This window comes from Acipenser ruthenus, chromosome 21 (genome assembly GCF_902713425.1).
Source record: "Acipenser ruthenus chromosome 21, fAciRut3.2 maternal haplotype, whole genome shotgun sequence".
Lineage (NCBI taxonomy): Eukaryota > Metazoa > Chordata > Actinopteri > Acipenseriformes > Acipenseridae > Acipenser > Acipenser ruthenus.
In genome coordinates this window covers 20,844,166-20,865,350 of record NC_081209.1, presented here as the reverse complement: position 1 = coordinate 20,865,350, position 21,185 = coordinate 20,844,166, and the positions used below count along the sequence as shown (strand labels likewise).

The 21,185-nt window shown below is 39.7% G+C and overlaps 1 protein-coding gene across 3 annotated transcripts in view; it reads left to right on the top strand.

Annotated features, from left to right (window-relative positions):
- Positions 1-21,185, top strand: part of ccdc33 (coiled-coil domain containing 33) — a 112,669-nt gene that overhangs the window by 77,338 nt on the left and 14,146 nt on the right. For all 3 annotated transcript variants that reach the window (XR_009308035.1, XM_058994999.1, XM_058994998.1), the window contains exon 14: positions 6,068-6,322. Coding sequence is in view for 2 of the 3 variants with exons in the window: in XM_058994999.1 (XP_058850982.1) it covers positions 6,068-6,322 (255 nt within the window). In the remaining variant the exon portion in view is untranslated. The remainder of the gene's footprint in view (positions 1-6,067; positions 6,323-21,185) is intronic.

Sequence of the window (21,185 nt, the reverse complement as noted above, 5' to 3'; positions counted from 1 at the left end):
GATGGGTTACACAACCGTTTTTTCCATCTAAAGTGGTTCATCTGGTGAACCTGATCTGTTGCCCCCTCTTGTGACCCCAAGTGCCTATAGAATGAATATTACAGTACAGTACAATATATTCAAGGCCTTTTTTTCAGTGTTTACAGTTTTTTTTAATACTGTATTGTACAAAAGCTATAGGTCTTTTATTATTTTCAAATTTGACCTACTGAACCTTGTGAAAATACCAGTGTTTATAATCTATACCAAGACGTTATTGTAAATAATAAGTTTGTTTTAGTGCAATGAGAGAATGTCAGTTTAAATTAGGAGCGAGATGAAATGTGATTCCTATAGCCGCCTATGTGTCTTGTAAAATAGCGGGTTATGAGAAACAGCAGGGAGGGGGTTAAAACCTCCCTGCGAGAGAATGTTCCTTTGTTTGTTTGTGTTGCTTTATTGTTTTGTTAATTGTTTAATTGTTTTATTGTTAATTGTCTTCCGCACCTGGGCGTTATTAGAAATTAAGCCCAGGTGCGGGAGTTTAAAGGGAGAACAAGCAGTCTGCTCGGGGCTGCTGAGTGGAAGGAGGCAGTAGGTGCGCTGTCTCCGAGTAGCCAAAGGAAGAGAAGAAAGTAAGTGCTGTTTAAACCAGTGTGTTTGTGAAGACGGGTAAACAGCTTAGCTGTCCCGCGTTAGTCAGGGTGTTTCCTGAAAGTCGAGTTAGTGCTCCAGAAGAGCTAGGTGTTATTTTGATTTTGTGTATTTTGTTTGTTCCTGTTTATTAAAAAAATTGCGCAAACGCGCTTAAAAAAATCCATTTCTGTGTGCCGGGTCGATTCTTAAAGGGGCAACGAACTCAAGTGAGTGGAGATCGTTTACAGTCTATATACAGTGTATATACGGCATTGCAGAAGTGGTGTACATGTAAAGAATAGTAGACTGTTGATAATAGACTGTATCAATGAACACACTATTGTGTTCAGTGTAATACCTTGTACTATGTGGTTCTATAGACCAACAGGCATATTATTAACACTTCTTCTGTGTTGCTGTCGGGTGAGCTCCTGATGAATTTAATGCATCGAATTTTGCTCACTTTGTTTCAAATGATATCAAAGAGCAACTTGGTTCGGATAGATGCTACTATAAGGGTGACGTAATGTTTTAGGTTTATTAGTAAAATCATTTCAAGAGTGTTTTTCAAAGGGGTCCCTGCGTGGCTCACCTAGTAAAAGCCACGTGGTGTGCAGGGTGAGTCATATAGTCGGGAGCGCGAAAGCAGACCCTATTGGCCAGGTGCCCAGTGAGTTTAAGCAGACCCCTGCAAGGCTGACCTTTGTCCTCCAGAGACTGGTAGCTCGCTGACATTCGCTCTCGAGTACCTGGGTTTATAAGAGGCATTTGGCTTGGTCATGGGATTGAAGTGCGCCCGCTGAACCTTCAGTTCTCTAGAGCTGTGTGGGGAACTGCTCCAGTGGTGGAATGTAATGGGACATTCTAAATTGGGCAGAAAATAGGGAGTAAAATAATTGGGCACATAGACATACGATGCAAAAGGATAAATGAATAATTGAAACAGAGCAGTAAATATCAGTTTACAGAATAAACGGAATGACCAGGATCATTTCAACGATTAAACAAATAGATCAATCAAATTAATAAATGCAAAAACAAATGCACCCTGTGGAAAGCAGTGTAGAGTTTGGAGTCAGTCTCCTCTAACATCTGTCTCTGGGTCTCCACTCACTTAGATGGCTAATGATTTGGATACAGCAGGGCGCAGGGAAAAACGAATGTCTTTGTTAAACAGAACGTGCAGCTTTCCCAGAGGAGAGCTCACAGGGGCGCTAATTGAATCAAGTACACATGCTGCCCGGATAGCATACATCCTTCAAGTGAGCCAGGGATGGCTGATGAGCGTGGCCTTTTGCAAGGCATTGTTCTCTTCAGCACCATGGACAGGGGCGCCACAGCAGCAGCTGGGACAGCAATCTCCAGGCAGGGTGGAGAGGAACTCTTGCATTTTGCATGACTTTTCTCCCTGGGGATACTTTCACTCTGCATTTACTGAGGGGATGTCTTTGAAGTAAACATGCTTTTGAGGAGAGATCCTGTTCTATAGGCCCCCCTCAATAGGATTGGTTTGTGTTTTTATAAAGAGTGCTGATAGAGAGGTTGAATGAAAAGTGGTTTCTACAGTATGGTTCCAGATATGTATCACAGTCACTAAATGCGATTTGATCTAAAATATCACAGTTAACTGAACTAATTACATTCTTGTTTAGATTAACTTTGTGTATCATTTTTTGTTTTGATCATCACATCCTGGAGGATACTCAGTTTAAAGCACCCTCCATAGAGTTCTCAAACATGTCTTCTCTCTAGGTACAGCTGGTACACCAGAGTGTTACTATTATCCTGTCCTCTAGTGGATTTAAGCAATGCTTCACTTACATACACACTGTTGCAAGGGGGCAGGTTCATGTACACTCTGGTGTACCAGCTGTGTTTAGAAAAAAGGCCTGTTTCTGAGGCCACGGGTGTTAAATTACTGCGTTTTAAAAAGTCACCAGGATGTGATGACTGACACAGAACATGATATTCAAAGTGATTCAATATTGAGTTATCATTTTTATTTACTTTTTTTCAATTTACAAAAAAAAACATGAATGAACGTATGAGAATCTTAGTAAAGTGGTAAGAAATGTGTTTTAAAGTTGTGGTTATCAATACTTTTAAAATAAATAATACAATGTCAACTGTTAAAAATATACTGCAAAATAGAAAGGTGGAAAAAGTCTTCCAATTACTGTATTAATCAACTAGTACATATTAAGTCACTAACTCATTGCAATACTCTGACCAATAACCAAGTAGCAAAGAAACATGGAACCAATTGTCAAAATATTTTGACAATGACTATAAAAAGCACACTGCCATATAATACTTACATGTCTTGCATTGTATTAAATTGTGTTGTGCTTTTCTCTATCTGCTTTAGAGTTATGCTTACATCCAAGGGGGTGAATGGAGAGGTGTGTTTGTCCAACACTGCTACACATCTTGTTTGTCTGGTTCTTGTTATATAGAATTGCTAAATCATTTGTTAAAGAAAAGTAGGAAGAACAAATAAAAGGGAAGCAGAAAGGATGGATGAAAGGATCTAGCTTGCAACTGCGCTATTAGTTGAAATCTTTGAGTGGGCTGCTGTTGTGTTACAGGGGGCAGGTGGCAGGGGAATAGAGTGTAAATGAGTGCTGATCGGAAAATGTGACTGTGCATTGCTTAGCGTCCTCTCTGCCTTCTCATTACCCTGTTGACCAGAACATTCTATTTCAGATCACGGCAGCCCAAACAGACCAGGCCCTCTGCTTGCAGACATTGCCATTTCTCTAATTTAGACAGATAGATTGCGCTTTTGATTACGTTCAGACCAAAGTAATTTAATTGTCATCCATATGCCAACTTAATGCCCCGTGCCTCATTTTATTAAACTAGCAGTTACTTCCTGAGCAAGCAGCCTTATTAAAGATGAAAATAGAATAGGAAATGTCGCTCGCAGACAGGGTCAGGAATAATTGTGGCTGGCGGATAGATTTGATTCTCCTTGTCTAGTGCCTTAACTAAGACATTAAATATTTAAACATTTCCAGTATTTATTCTCGGCACGGTTTCTCGTTTTATATCGGTTTGTTTTTAGCTCTGCTTAAAAGGTTTCGAGAGTCCACAGAGTTTCTTTGGCAATCGGAGATAACAGAGATAGCAGTCCTGTTTGTGCATTCGTAATATATTCATTAGGCAAAAATAGGGTTTGAATGACATTTGTTCTAAGTTATGTTTTATGTTGCTGAACCCTGTTGTATTATGAAAGCATTCATTTGACATTACTTCAAATCTACGTTGCCTCCCCTTGCTTGCATTTTACATTTCTCCGGTATAATACCTTTAGAAACCAAAAGGGCAATTGTATTTACTCAAGACTTTTTTTTTTTTTTGCACTGAAAAAAAACACCACCAATTTACTCAACTGGACTCAAATGTTTTCCTATTATCTGGTCCTCTGTTGTTCTGGGAGTTCTGTTGAGGCCACATAGGTGTTTTAAACTGCTTAGTTTTAAAAAATCACCAGGATTTTATGACTGCAAGAGAAAATGATTGAAAGTGAATACAAAATTAAGACAACTCGAATATTTCACGCCAATGCCGACTTGCTATTTAATGCCGGGTAACACAAATCTCTTCTTATCAATTAAATATCATTAAGTAAAGAAACATTACTTTGAAAGATAGATAAACCAACAGCCTGCCTACTACGACCAATTGAATTGCTCATGTTTTTTTATTTTCTTCGTGGAGCCTTGTTATATTGTTGTTTTTTATATACTGTCATCTACTGATTGAATTACAGTCCTTTTTGTAGTCTTGTCTATACGCAGTGGCGCCCACTATTAAAATATCAGCAATTCTCATTAGTCTCTTAAAAGGTATACATCTTAATTTCTTAATTTTTTTTGTATCCTAATACAGAATGTGTGTTTTTAGTTATTCTCTGTTCTCACTCTAGTTTTTTGTTTCAACTAGTTTTCTTTATAGGCTTTTAATGAACATGTACTGTCTGACTCCTAACTAGGATCTGTATCAGCTATCCGTATAGACCACATCACAACCTTGACTCAATGTGGCATAGACTCTACAAGGTGTTGCAAGGTGTCTCAAGGAATGTTATTAATATTTCACTCAATCAGTGCAGAGAGGTACAGTGGGTATCATGATGAAGGATGCACCGTTCAAGTTCATCCCAAACATGCTCAGTTGAGAATCTGGGGATTGTTGTGGACATAGATGCTGAAGTCTTGTCCTGCTCCTCAAACCGTTCAATTCTGGCGCGGTGGACGGCTGCCATATCATCTTGAAAGTTGGCATCGCCATTTGGTACACCATTGTTAGGTGGCCTTGATCCAGAACTAAGTAAACTATTGCAGTCAATGAGCCTTCCAGAGTATACCAGGGTATAAATAGAGAACATACTCCCCATCAGGGCTATAGCAAATCCAATAGGATATACAGCTCCCCCACAACTACTGAAAAATAATATGAGATGTGTTTCAGCAGACTGAACTCATACCCAAATGGCTTGCATATAAATGCATGCTAATGCATTCATTAATTTCATCAGTGAGTTTAAGCTTTTATTAAAAACAGTTATTAATTCCTCAGAAATGTAACTGAGTTTCACTAAGTACTCCATGACCAAAGATTCAGAGATTCCATAATACATGGGCCCGGAAATCTCTCTTTTTTTATAATACAGTATTTCAAGTCTCTGTAAAAAGGCAAAAATCTAATTGCGGCTAACTGTTGTATTAGTCCAGGCACACAGTATCCGTTCATAATGAGATTTACTCTGGTGAGAAACTCTCATCAAGCCTCATGAACAGGAAGTGGAGATGATGTCTGTCCTCTATCCCTGTCCTGGCATTAGAGGAATCAGAAGTGATGGGCCTGGAGTACTTGTCAATTAAATCACTGGGGCTCAGTCATCTCACAATGCTGATTCTGCATGTGTTCCCATGATGTGCTTTGTCAGTTTATCTTAATATATCTTGCTCTCTGTTTTGGTTACTAGTTGCTGCTTTGTCTGTCTTACAGTATACTTTTTAGGTTTGTTTGCATATCAGTTTTGATAGCTGTCTCTGTCATGTCTTTTGTTTAATGGGATAGTTTTATTCACACAAAAACACTACATAAAGCAAACATTTCAATTCTGACTTTTTGTGCTTCTTTAAAAAATGTTTTGTTTTTATATGAATTGCAGCTAAAGCTCCCAATGGATCTATAGATTATACAATATAATGGAAAGAATTTCTGTAGCACTGATTTATAATCCTATGCATAGTATACACGTATGATAACGGATTCATTAATGTTGTTGTTGTTGTTATTGCAGTCAAACAAGCCTGTGCACAGTATAACCTTAAAAGGGGATTTAAAAATGGAAAAAGTATATCTCTATGTAGTGGTCACTATAGCCTGGTATTGCTTCCTTTTCTCAATGTGGTTTGGTTGTGTTCTTATATTGTTACAGCGCCCGGACTCTCTCCTGGCCTCTGCCAACCCCAGCCTGCTTCCCACCCTCGACTCCAAGCCTCTGAGTGAGAACGGGGGATCCCCGCCCCTTGTCCCCCCGCTGTCCTGGCCTTCAAAATCCAACGAAGAGGAGGAGGGATCCCCAGCCTCCCCTCCTACTGACTGGAGCACCCAGCCCCAGCCCCAGCAGCAGCAGCAGCAGCAGCACCAGCACCAGCCCCAGCCCCAGCCCCAGCACCCACTCCAACTCGAGGTGAGACTATCTGATACCATTAGCCTGTTCCATGCTAACAGTGAAGGTTGTAGCATACAGCAAATACTGTGACAAAGATAAAAGACCACATTAAAACACCCTACCGTTACATAAGCGTATGCGCCTGTTTGTGAGGTATATAACATAGAAAGTGGGGCTGGCAGAGCTGAAAGGTCATTTTGTCATGTGACTTGAATAGAATGAGGAATGCTGGTCAGGGCAGGTTAGTTAGGATCTCCAGCGCAGCTCAAATCAAAGAGGGACATTTAGAGAAAATTCAATATTCAATATTGGAGCAGCAGAACCACTCGGGACGATTTGCAAACATCATATTATGGTAAGGGGAATGTAAACCATGTGTTTTAAATGACATTTAAAGTTACTTTTCTCTTTTAAAGGAGTGATAACCAAAACTTTAAAATCCATTTTCTTTCCTTTCATTACGGCTGCCTTGTATTGTACTGAGACTGTTTTGGTTTACAAATTCAGGATTTTTCAAATACAACACTATAGATAAACTGCTTCTTCCTGGTTCCTTTTGCTGTAGTTTTCATGGTCTGATTGCCATTGAGTGAGTTAGAACTACAGCACATGAAGTGATTAGGCAGTAACTATATGATCCATAGCATTGTATTTCAATCTGCATATTCCAAATGAAAGAATAAAAAGACAAAAGCAAAAAGCAAAACAACCAAAATATTTTTTAATACAAGGAAAAAAGGGGGTAGTGAAAATTGTGTTGGTGTTAATAAGAGAGAGATTTTAAATCCTTTCATTTAGCAAAAATAGACCTTTTTAAATAAAAATGTAAAATGAATTTGGTGGTGGGGTGGGGGTTGTATTCCAACCACGTTTTGTAAATCAAGGCAAATCCAGACCCATCTGAATTAATTTCATGTAACCCCCACAAAAAGCCATCAGAATGAAATTGCTTTTGATCTATACCCACCACTGCTTCAATCACAGCAGAGATAAAAGGTTCGATATCTGTATCTAATTGCTAATCCCCTAAGCCCCCTCCCCAGTACCTTATTGATTCTCTTACTGAAACCCAAGAAGGATCTGATTGTGCTATTTTTCAGTAAGGACATGGCACAAAAGTGACACAACAGCGATTTCACACTGGCAGGGCAATTATACAATTATTATTCCATTCTTAGCAATAATAGCACACTTTTAAAATGGATTTGTCTAATGCTATTTTGCATAGCCGGTTTTACGTCTCTCTGTTGCCAATCTCAGTGTCTCCATTGAATACACCTATTAGCACATAGCTAATCTTCTAGCACATGCATAACAAGACACATCACAATCTGATGCTAATCTTCATGTGAATGCACTTTCAGGGAAGCTTAGAGTAAACATCTTGCTAGAGCTAGGGAAATAAAAGCCCTTGTGAACATGGCTTACTGAATGCCTTGGAAGGTCAGATTTTAAATTGTGGTGGAATATTTCATAAGTACACTGACTGGCAAAACGAAATGGGAATGGCCTTAACAGCCCACAATGATGCCAAAGCACTGTTTTAGTGGGTGGGTCTTGTCCAGTGTTGAAGGGTTCTGTCATGTGGGCCACTGTACGTAGCACTGTGTTGCATTCATGAAAACAATCCATCGTGCCCTGTTTCTGACTGGATCGTCCAGTCTCGGTTTCCAGTAAACGTTGCCATTCCAAGTGCAGCCACTGTGTTGAGGGACAAGGCAGTTGCACTGGCACCCTCTATCATGACCCTTGTGAAGCTGCTTTCCTATATGATCGTTGATTATTTGTTGTGGAGGTGGAAGGAGTAAGGGTTGAGATGGCATGGGTAAGGTTTGCCACCCTGGACAGCTCTGAAACTGGATTTCAGTGGCAGGAGTTGGTCTGTTTTGTGTCACTTCTTCATATTACAAATTGTCTGCTCACTGTATGGCCCTGCTACTGCTTGTGGCAGTTAGAGGTGTATCAATGAATCATGATACTTTCTTTATGTGATGTATCGCATTGTAATAGAGGTATGTATTGTTTGTATCGTGATACAAGACCTGAAGCACAGCATCGCTCATAGTATATCGCAATATTGTATTGTATTGTGATATTAGAGCATTGTTACAACCCTAGTAGCAGTATTGTAATACTAAAAGAAAAAATGGTAGACATATGTTTTGTCTAGAAATCTTTCTCAATGTCTTGAATACCTTGAGGAATAGGATCATCAAATTCTTTTATGCCTCAGGAAGTAAACCAGAAATTAATTTTCAACATAGGCTTATAAGATTAACTACCTAAATATGTACAAACGAATATAACCGTCTAGAGCAATAAACTAATCTAACCTAATAAGCATATCTGCCCATTTCATTATTATTTTTTCTGATAAAAGACAATGAAATGATTGAATACGTTATCCTAGGGTAGTCTTTCTGTAGAGATTACTTAACTCTGTGTCATCTGTAAATAGTCAGGACCTGTTGAAACAGTTGACAACACACCCACTGCTGCTTGCTGTACTGCAGTGGCTGTGCACTTGTTCGCAGTGCCACCTAGTGGTCAACATTCAACTGAAGAACTGCAATGCACTGCAGCGAACAAACGTTTTCTGTGGCTTGATACAATCTGGGAGAAAAATTTGACACACTGTATAGAGAACATCAAAGATGGCATAAACAAATTAATGATGTTAACTAGATTTCTGAAATCCAGTCTATTAAACCCCTTATTTAAGAGTGCCATATATTTAGCTGAGTTTACAGGTCTTTCCACACCCCTTATTGAGTTACTGTTTCCTGTGTTGCAACAAAGAGCCATTTTAATTCTAAAATGTAATCGATAGACCTCTTTTTCATTGTACAGCTGTACAGTGTTAGCTGAGCCATTCCATGGAACTCCGTAAAGGTCACGTGTGTTCCTGTAATGTTATTTTCACACAGTACATAGACATTGATTAAAGGGAAATTGAAAATGGAAACATGGAGGTGCAATGGAAGTCATAGCTGCCCTCTTTGTTTTATTGGCACCAGAAGCTGTCAGATTTTATGCTTTTGAGATAACAAAAAAAAAATCTAACCTGTGATGTAGTGGAGGAAGGGGGGTGGGGGCACACATTTCACACTTCTGATTCCTTCAAGTACCTGACAGACAAGGTCAGATTAGCTTCTCTCCATTTTCTCTCCCGGGCCTCCATTTAAATCTGTGTTTTCCCTCCTGCCCAGAGCGATTTATCAGTGTTATTAAGGAAAGGCTTTTTTTATGAAATGCCTGGCTCTTCGTAATTTGGAGTTTGGTGAAGTAATAAGCCCTGTAGGCACTGAGAGTCTGGAGCTTCACTCAATAGCAACAGTCTAAAAAATACAAGGGAAATGTTACAAGAACAACAGAACTGCTCCTTTACTGTAAACCCACAGCCAGGAATCTCACCATGAAATCTGAAAGCAGACAGGAGAAACATTGTTAATAAAAATGCACTGTTAAGGTGAAGGCACTGAATGAGTTTACTGTAGAATTCTACTTGTGATATAATTTGTTATTGTGACCTTCATTTAAGTTAAATATCGAGTTTGAACTAGTTGTAGTTGCCAAAGTGATTCCATACATTAGGAGGTCTGCCCCAGTAAAATGACTGTTATAAACAAATTCAACTATAACAAACATGCAGGCTAAGGTACAGTACCTGCCTGTTGGTACAGTACACACCTATGAAGTCGATTAACCTTGTACAAGCTACAAGAACACCGTAGCTTCGTGCCTCTTAGTTCACACCTCTAAACCCAAGGCTCCTTAATCACAGTTATACGCCGTTTTAGTGCCGTACAGTTTTGTCCTGGTTTTTCACCTTCTTCTGTTTCTTACAGATAAGACATGAAAGCAGCAATTAAAGCAGGAATAACGATGATCCCTCCACACTTGTTTTATACTCTGGTCACCCCGGGGTTTAGATGTTGCAGTGAGCCTGCAGTATCTGTCTGGTGCAGCTGGGCCGGGGAGGGAAGTGGAGAGATTTAAACTATCCTCTGCTGAGTCGACAGCATTCTCTCTCTCTCTCTCTCTCTCTGTCTCTGTCTCTGTCTCTGTCTCTGTCTCTCTCTCTCTCTCTCTCTCTGTCTCTGTCTCTGTCTCTCTCTCTCTCTCTCTCTCTCTCTCTCTCTCTCTCTCTCTCTCTCTCTCACCCTGGACTCGGATTAACTGTTTTTCAATAAAGCCAGCGAAGGGTTTAATTCAATTGTCTACTGGCGCTTCTATTAGCTTAGACACCAATAATACAGCTCTGACCATTTCCACAGCTCTATTTCTGGCTAGAAATATACTGGGGGCTGTAAATTGGATAAAGCCATAAACAGAGATAACTATTTGTAGTTAAAGCTTATTTTTAATTGACTACACATTGCAAACCTACACCAAATAAAGGCAAGGTTATTTTGGATATATTTGGAGGTCAGTTGAATTTTACAGTTTTGTAAAAGGCCACTAATTTTAATTTAGCAATAGTGCCTGTCGATGAAGTCTCTACCATGTTGCATCTACTGTCTGATAGAAGTCCACTAGAGCTGGAAGCTGATTGGCTGAGGGTTACTGAATCATTTTCTAATTCATGTTGGTCACACCCCCACAGTTTCAGATGTACAAAGCTGCATTTTGTGTGAACGAATATTTTCATAAGTTATTGCCTTTAAACAACGATGGCCCCACTTGCAACTAAAGACTAAAAATGACACAAGCTATGCCAAGCTGCTCTTTAACATAAAGTATGGTAATGAATAAGAAACTTGTCAAAACATTGGGCTACTAGACTAAGATGCTTCTTTAGCTTTGCTCAAATGTTATGATGTTTTCATTCACAAAAAATGAAAACAACATTACTACAGTCCCTGGCAAAACACAACCTGATTACTTCCACAGAAACATGTTTCATGGCTTTTAAAGCTGTTCCATAATGACCAGGAAGCAATGGGTTAGCAATGTACAGTACATAATTACAGCTGGCAGCTCAAGTATTTCTTAAGTATTTTAATATGCACTTTTGCAAGTGCCTTGTCATATTCTATGGCAGAGAGCAGACAGTGCAGTAGCTGTGTGTAGGCTGTCTATTAGTTGGGTGCAATATACTTGTACAGTTTAGTTCTACATGTTCCATTGGGTGGATGACCTTGTTTATGAAGCACCTGCAGTAGCAGTTAAGTTGACTGCAGGCTTTTTGAGTATGAAATTCATGTGGATTGAAAATTATACCAAGGCAGTCTGTTTAAAAAATGTCACACGGGGTGAATGGGATTATACGTGTGTGTGTGTGTGTGTGTGTGTGTGTGTGTGTGTGTGTGTGTAAAATACTGAGGAAAAAAAATAACTGACAAGGAAAGATGCAAATGTTTTACTCTGGGAATTATTTTGAAACTCTTGTTACTTAGAAGCATTCTCCCTATGGTATATCAGGGAGTGTCTAAGGGTACCTTCCAGGTGAGGCTGAATTGACGGTGCATTCATTTTCTATAGTGGCCCTGCCAGTGAGGGCTGAGGAGGAATGGTAGAGCTGTTTTGTGAACCTCTCGTAGCTTTGTGCAGCTCTGTGCCTGACTGAGCTGTGAACCCTATATATGTCAGGGTCATCACCATACTGATAGCTCTAGTTTTGAACAGACAGCCGTGGCGGGGGAAGGATGTTATTGACATACTTGTTCAACACATTTTCTTCAGATTGTATGATTTAGTATTAAAGTTATGGATACATTGTTCTATGTAGAGACTATATATATGCCATTGGGAGTGCTCCTATATGAAATGGAATGAAGGAACGGGTCCAGAGCATGGTTTGATCCTGTGGTCCTCTCAGTTTAGAGGTGCTTGCCCTCTTTTACCCTAACCAGAGTGAAGAGGCTGCTGGGAGTTATCTCAATCCCGCAGCTCTCAAAGCGACAGTAATACCACAGTTACGTGGCTGATTAGATATTGCCCTTTTGGGAAAAGCCTCTGTTTCCTGTGAATAATGTTGAGTCAGGAGGGGGCTCCTCCTTCTCGGCAGTAATCAAGCACCCACTCCCCCACCTGCCTGCCAGATTGACACTGTCTGGAGAGTCCAAGCCCAAGCAAGCATAATTTACTGCTGCTATTAGAACTGGAGATTGAAGACCATTCTCTGATTTAAATCCGATTCCCAAGGTGCCCCTTCTTAAAATCAACCCATGAATCAAAACTAGACTATAAATCCGCCCACGCCTCCATCCATTCTCGTGCTGCCAAAAGCATACCATCTCCTATTGATATAATGTCCATAATGTACATTTCCATAAAGCTTCTTGGGTACGCATTGATTTAAATTCAGTGGTTAAGTGTCACATAGTTCATGATTTTCTCAGAGCTGCAGTGTTGCACAGTTATGTTACGTTTTCCACTAAAATATAATTCTTTGTTGGTGGTTTACAATATTCTATTAACACTTTTGCCATCAGTGCACTCTGCTGTGTCAGAAAGAAAGTGTATCGCCTATTTGTTAGCTATACGGGCACTACTGTATACAGGTTGATTCATAGTTAGCATTATTTCCACTGCTAGCTTGTGTGTCCATGGCATCATTTGTGCCTGCGCCAGCTTACTTCCACAGTGCCCATCCCACTGTTGCGTGCATCTGGCAAAGGGATAAAAACATGGCAGACCTTGGTGGCGTCTGGCTGTGTTTCAGCACTTTTAGTACAGAAAATGTTTCAAAGAGAAGAGAAAAAGCTTTAGAAATTAATATGTAATTAATCACTGTTTATGTTAACTTCGCCCCCTTATAATAGAATACAGAACAACTCTATTGTAATGATTTCCTTAATCCTACTCCCTAATCAAATCACTAGGGCCGTCAATAGTTTTCTGTCCCAAATTTATTTAAATTCAAACTGCACTTGGAATTCACTGGCCTTAATCCATGTTTGGCCCCATGGAGCCACCATCCTTTTTTCATGCTTCTAGCAAATGGTTCAGTCCCATTCTCTGTCTGAACCACATATGTTTTGATCTAGCGGGACTCAGTCATGTGTTTCAAGTTCCAGAGCAGTCCTAGTGCTTTCATGTGGAAAGCTGGGTTGCTTTTATTTTATTTTTATTGACTGGTACTTGCTATTTAATGTAGTTTTATTTGATTTGCTTTTAGCAGCTAGAAAGCTGCCCCCAGAAAGTCTTGTTGCCAGGCAACTTTGTCTAAATAATTCAAGGGAACAAAGAGCATTTCTGTCGCTTACCACCAATTCAACTTCACATACACCATGGGTTTCATACACAATTCCTATACACACATGCGCAAATTAAAACATTTAATTCAGACTGATTTGTTTGTGACTTTGGGCTTTCAGGTAGGTCTTAGCTTAGGAAAACTAAGGCTGCAAGTCCAATTTGAACAGATTAAACACTTAAACTTTGACATCCCTATCAACGACATTGATTTAAACTATTATTATTTTAGTTCTTTCTGTATTGCTTAATCCATGGGGAGCACTGTTTCAGCAATGAAGAGTTTAATCACACAATTCCGAAATACTGTGGTAGTTTTTACCTTTTCGTTGTGTTAGCTGGTTTGTGCTTCTCTGTGAATTAGCCACAGCACTTTAGTTTACTGTATTTAATGTACACGTTTACATATACCTGTAAACGTTTTTTCCCCAATGATTTGTTAGAATGAGCACTATTGATATATATATATTTTAAAATTAGCCAATAAGAAAACGAGCTGTGATAAAGATAAGCTGGTTTGGGTCATTTCATTCAGCACTATCATTAAATTGTTTCACACTGTTATCATTGTTTTTGTTACCTGGTATTTTTAATGATGAGATGATTTAATTAAACTTTTTATACAGTAAACATAATCTAATACATCTTTGACTGTAATCGGTTTCCTTTAATAATACATTATCAAAAACAAAAGCTATGCAGTAAATGTATACCGTTTGCCCTGGCTTGGTGGGCCAGTGGTTAAAGTAATTGACTTGTTACCAGGAGGTTCCTGGTTCAATCCCAGCTCAGGCACTGACTCACTGTGTGTGATCCTGAGCAAGTCACTTAACCTCCTTGTGCTCTGTCCTTCGGATGAGATAGAAAACAAACGAGGTCCAAGTGACTCTGCAGCAGCAGTTGTGATGCATCACCCCCTAGTCTCTGTAAGTCACTTTGGATAAAAGCATCTGCTAAATTACTAAGTAATAATAATAATAATAATAATAATAATAATAATAATAATAATAATAATAATAATGTCCTCTTGAATAGCCCAGGTTCTTGCTTCAGTTTTTGATGTATAGAAGACTGATGAACACAATAAAGTAGAATATAATAAAACCCCAGGTGAGGGGTACTGATTTAATGAGCGTATCAATCTGTAAAAGCCTTGAATCTTTCTAAAGCCTTTACACACCGTGCAGGGGGTGGCTTGGCCCTGCTGTGTGCAAGGAGTGTCCTTTCTTGCGATCATCAGACTCATTTCTGTGTCGTGTTGTTTCCAGGGATTTTTTCTTTACCTATCTCGACCGCAGGAGTGACCCGCTGCTTTTCCATGCACCTCAGTCAGCCCTAATCGCCGTGTCGTTTATCTCGGCTCCTTCCCTTTGATTTCTGTCTGATTCCATCTTGTCGGCAGAGGCTCTGTTTCCATTCCAGAAAGCCTATTCTGAGGATTAGTGTCTTTCCTCGACCCCTGGATCACTGGAATATCACTTAATGCTAGGTTCAGTTCTGATGCAGCAGCAAGGTAATGCACAGATTGAGGTGCCCTGAACTTTTTAAACTGAGTGTAGCATGCAATTTATAATCCAATAGACGTTTTTTATATTATTTATATAAATGTAAATACACCATTGAGCCTCTTATATAATATAACTGATACTGTTCACAGTTTGTGTCTTGTTGTGATCTGGGTTCTATATTCTGTTTATGGCAGTCATGTTTTTTTGAGAACTCATTAGCTAGAAATGGTATCTAATAAATGCGAACAAGAAGCACATCATAAAACAAAGACTAGCTCACCATGAGAATTGTTTTAATGGAATCTATTTACACTAAATGGAAAGATAGCAATGGATGTAAACCTGTGTTTGTATTTCTGTTGGCTTTACTAGTAGCACTGGCTCCTTCCATGAAACATTCTTCCCCAGCTCCTGCCCATCAATGAGAACCCGGCGGTTCCTAAATTACAGTTCATCGTCACGGCTAATCACAAAGTTCTCATGATATAAATAATAATCCACCATCGCTGGCATACCCCTGGCTGACATCACTTATTAGATCAATATCTCAGCTTATAGCTTGTAATCAGCTGTCCTATACTTGCAGTCTGCTTATATATAGATGTACAATACCATGAAGAATCATTTGGGTGTTTAACCACTACCAGCCCTGCCTGTGTTTTTTTAAGTCTGTGTTTTAGGTGAAAGCCTCTGGTCCATGTAATGCAGTCCATTCTAAATAATAATAATAATAATTCAGTAATTGCAAAAAGAACAACTTGAAATGATTACAAAAAAAGGTAAGGGGACAATTCAATTTAAAGCTGCCTTTCTTATTTCACAGACTCTGATTTAACCTTAATATTTGATATCCTAATGTTGCCTTAGATAAGGCAGTCCAAGATTGGTGCAGATAATGTCTGTCAAATCAGCTGCTAATATTTTAGCAAGACTCCCTGTCACAAGTTTAACACATCAGTATGCCGTGGTGGGCATGTGTTCAAATTCGAATGAAATGAGAATTTGTTTTTCAGTGCGTTTTGTTTCTTAAATAGAAGCAGACTGAGTGCTATGATTCAGGGTATTTTAGTGAATACAGGACACAGGTGTGTCTGAGTACAATGTTATACAGCAGCCTTCACTCTGTACATGTCCTTCACCAGACCGGCTCGTGTCCTTGACTCACAGATGTGCGACTGCTAATTCACTCTCAAACTGCTGACAGAGTTTAATTAAAATGATACAGTGACCAGACAGCTTTCCTACAGGGAGCCTTGTAATTAGATAACTGGGATTTTGCGTAGCAATTTTAAGCAGGGTCAATGGGTGCAAATTGATTCAGAACATGTAATGTTATTTCGATATAATGCAGACATATGAACATTGCAATTGTGAACGATTTGAAAGTAACAATAACCTCAGCTAATGAAGAAGACAGAGTTACTTAAATGGGGGAAACAGCTGAACAGGTGTTGGATGTGATTAGCAAAGGCTGTTGAATCACAAAGCAACCCTGGTAATGCATTATATAAATGAAAGCCTTGCCCATCGGCAATGGAAGGTCAAGGGGTAAGGTTCAGATCCCATTTGTGGAAGCTGGAATGTGAAATTGGGTTGGCAGGAGTGATTTGAAAAAGAATAATGCTACAATTTGGAATCTTTTCATTTTAAAATTGTGCCTTTTTAAGTTTGTTAGTGTTTCTAATTTCCAACTCAATTCTGGTAGTCCATCTTTAAATTATATCTAATATTGAAATAAGAAAACTCTTTTTAGCCAGACCTGCTGCAGAAATTTAAAGGATAAAGGGTGACCATTTCTGCAAATTGGCTGTTAAACAGTTATAGTAGTAGATAGCATCACATTACATTGTCATATATGTTTGTACTGTCCTCTTTCCTGGGTGGTTTTATTGCAGTCACTCAAATATAGTGTCATTCCATTGTTAGTATGCTCGGAGTTAAGATGTTTGACCTGAATTCAGGGTCAGCTCTCCAGCCCCAGCCCCCGGAATGTCCCAGTACCACAGACAGAATCAGCAGTGTGTCTGTATAGTGCCATCTAGTGCACAGGTATTGTCTACAGGGTCAGCATATTGACAGCAGTACAAAAGGAAACTTGGTTTACTAGATGATGCTGGCTCTTAAACCTAAACAGGAAACTTTGCTGAAGTAGCCTGGGTTGTATACAGTATGTCTAGGGCAAAAGAGAATGTGACCACTCGAATTCATGAGCTGCTTCTGAGCTGAGGTCAAATAACCTCATAGTGTATAAAAAAAATGAGTTACTGCAATAAGAACCAGTATTACTTACCCTTTAATAATGTATAACCGGGTTGGAAATTGCCATTCCAGCAGTAATATTTATCCAATGATTTTCCAGGCCTCAAACCCTTTAATCTTTAATGCTTCTTTCTGGAATCGCTGCACAGGTATTTGTATTTGGTTTAAGCGACTTAATCGTCAGAAGCTTTCTTTCTTGTTGTAGGATTGCTATTTTTGGTTTGCCTAGCCACTGTATGCCGCTCAAACGAGTTTGCTGCAGTATAGGGCAGGGTTATAGGCTGGCGGCTGGGATCTGTGTCCTGCGGCTGTCGTGTGGAAATGCATTTCTTGCCGTTGCACGCACTTGCTGCAGAGTGAATGGACTGATTGTACATGTCATGGCTCAGCTCTTCAGCAGTGCGTGTGGATTTCAGCGAGCCCGAGCTCTTCTGAACTGAATGTTCAAACCTGTTTAAGCAATCAGCAATGGACAGTCCTGTTGTGTACTAGCAATGTCCCTCATTCCTGTACTGCCTCTAGAAGCTGATACCACCTTTTATAGAACCCCACAGAGGCTCTTACTACATACTGGGTTTAGAGCCGTGAAGCTACAGTATGGTATGAAGTTGTGTGATGTATCCTCAGTGTCCAAAATCTTATCATATTCTAAATCAGCATGCTGTTACTGTGATTAAACCATCGTCGTTCTGATTATCTTATTTTGACTCATCTGTCCAAAGGACATTCTCCCAGAAGGATTGCGGCTTGTCAATATGCATTTTAGCAAATTCCAGTCTGGCTTTTTTATGTTTTTCTTTCAAAAGTGGAGTCCTCCTGGGTCTTCTTCCAAAAAAGCGACGGATGGTGCGATCAGAAACTGACGTACCTTCACCTTGGAGTTCAGCTTGTATCTCTTTGGCAGTTATCCTTGGTTCTTTTTCTACCATTCGCACTATCCTTCTGTTCAATCTGGGGTCGATTTTCCTCTTGCAGCCATGCCCAGGGAGGTTGGCTACAGTTACATGGACCTTAAACTTCTTAATAATATTTGCAACTGTTGTCACAGAAACATCAAGCTGCTTGGAGATGGTCTTGTAGCCTTTACCTTTACCATGCCTGTCTATTATTTTCTTTCTGATCTCCTCAGACAACTCTCTCCTTTGCTTTCTCTGGTCCATGTTCAGTGTGGTGCACACAATGATACCAAACAGCACAGTGACTACTTTTCTCCATTTAAATAGGCTGAATGACTGATTACAAGATTGGAGACATGTGTGATACTAATTAAAGAAACTAATTAGTTTGAAATATCACTATAATCCAATTATTTATTATCTTTTCTAAGGGGTACCAACAAATGTGTCCAGGCCATTTTAGAATATCTTTGTAGAATAAGCAATAATTCATCTCTTTTCACAGCTTCTTTGCTTTATTCTATGACATACCAAAGGCATGCAAGTATACATGATAAAATAGCTTTTAATTTCATCACTTTTCAGGAGGAATGAAGCATTATTTCAATGAGCTGTAAGGGTACCAACAAATTTGAGCACGTCTGTACATTCTAGTTAAAAAAGGCAACAGGGTTGGTTGCTCAAGTTGCAGTGGATTCTGGGACTTTGAGTTCTAGTAAATGTAAAAACTTTTTTTTTGTCTTCTCGAGAAAAATCATAATCTACAAAAAAATCTGAATTTCTGTCATGTGTTTTCTTTTTACAAGAACTGTCAAATCCCATCAGCCTTTGTGACTCATGTTCACTTTGGATCCTCCAATCACTGCTTTTCTTAAGGCAGGTTTTCAACGAGATGCTGAAGTGCAGCACTGAACATGTGAAAGGATTGCCTGGTAAATGTTTCAATAATTGAAACTATAAAGTACCTTTAAAATATCTTTCATATAGGAACATATGAGACCGACAAAGTGATGATTATACAAAGACAGTAATTTACTGGAATCATTTTGTTAGATCTATGCCTAACTATGCATTGAATCCTTTTCCAGGTGGTGAGAGCTCTTTTGACAGGTCAGCTGGCATAGAGCCTAACCTTCATACAAGTTCAAAGATATTCTAAGATGCCACCGTATTCTCAGTATGCGTCCTGATAGTAAATAGGGTCAAAATTCACCCCTAAATTGACCCATCATTGCATAAGCCATCACTTTCTAGATTCTTGTGAAACAGGGATAGTGTGCTGTCTAGGGTACAGAAGAATTTGGCTGCTACTGTGATTGATATTGAGAGGGAGGTTGGATTGAGATGCTACCTTACACCACGTCAGCCTGGCCTAATGATGTCGTCTGCGGAAGCATTGCTGATTTATTAGGATGTCGGAAAAGGCTTCTAAAGCTTGCTGTCTCAGCCTGTGCTGTCTGCTTGTTTTACAGATAAGAGGGGAGCTGTCAAGCATCCCCCTCCCACTACCTGTACCTTCCATTAGCACTGCGACTGCCTAGCTACTCTGCTTTAGCGGTTGAGAGAGAGAGAGTGGGGCACAGGGGGGCAGCCCAGTCCTGCAGGCTAATTGCAGAGTCCTGTATCGGCAGACACTCTCCTATCACTTAACTTGAAAGAGCCCATTTACTCCAGTTCGCTGGCTGTGTGCTGAATCTAGATGAGGCTGGAGCAAAGCCTTGTGTGTAGCTCTGTGGCAGTGTCTCTGTACTACATTACACACAAGGAGAGAGGAGGGGTAGGGGCTAATGGAATGTGAAATAGCTGAAGGTAAAGCAGAATCTCATTCTGCACCTCGAGTAATGAGGTTTTGCACACTGTTTGTTTTGCATGAAGAGGACACTTCCCTGAACGCACCTCTGAGGGAGGGAACTAAAGGGAATTGAAATGTGGTAAAATGGTTGGCCACAATTTAATGCAGGTGTTCGAACAATGAATTTTACAAGGAGCATTAGGAGTAATTTTTATAGACTGAAGACAGTTCTGGCACAGTGTTAATTTGGTTTACTCTGCCTATAAAACAAAAATCTATTAGATTTATTTAGTAATATTAAGTCCTTCTTTTTAGGTTAAGGGATCGTCATTAGCATTGCATTAACTTTCTGCCTGGAGAAATCCAATTTATCAGGTTTAATAAGTGAATTCGAACTACACATCCACGGTGCTTCAGTCAGTGTTCAGGGCTCGGGGGAAAGATCTCTGTCTCAGTGCACTGGGGTCAAGTGTCTGATCCAGGGAAATCAGATAAGCTTCTCCAGTAATGGCACCTGGTTGATTTCCATTAGAGGCGGGACAGAGCATGCCCTGCCGGGGTCCTAGCAGGAGACAGAAGTGCGAAGGTGTTCAAAGCATAGCCAGACTACGTTAGTGCTGGGTTGTAATGTGAGCACAATACTTACAGCTGGTTTCCCGGGTACAGCTTTGCTAGGAATTAGATCAAGGGGTTGTCTACAAATTCTGAGCTTCGCAAGCAAAAGGAAGGCATCTACATGCCATCAAATAAAAATAAAATGGAGGGGGGGGGGGGGTAAAACACTAGCCAAATTTTACTACTCTAGCCTATTATTGTTCTTAAAACTCAGTGCAAATACATGATAGGCTGCTGTACCTTTAAGTAACGTTGACGGTTCCTTTAGCGCCACCTATTGTTGTGTCGAGGGAGGACAGCCTGTTTAACTAGAGGGCTAAATAACAGGAGCACCTGACTCTGTGTCATATGTATGTTATAGAATGGAACTGAGCTAGGCTGTGTATTGTTTGAATAAATAATGTGCGCTATGCATTTAGTTGTCAGAATGTACTATACCTAATATATATATATATGGGCCACCCAGTTGCTAAGGGGAATTTGAGTTGTAGCAACAGCAGCAGACAATACACACAGAACAATGACTCTTTCTGAATATTTTCAGCCAGTCGCTTCGCCCAGCAAGTAGAGAGCTGCAGGAAAGTCTGTGTAATATAAAAACAGAATTTCTT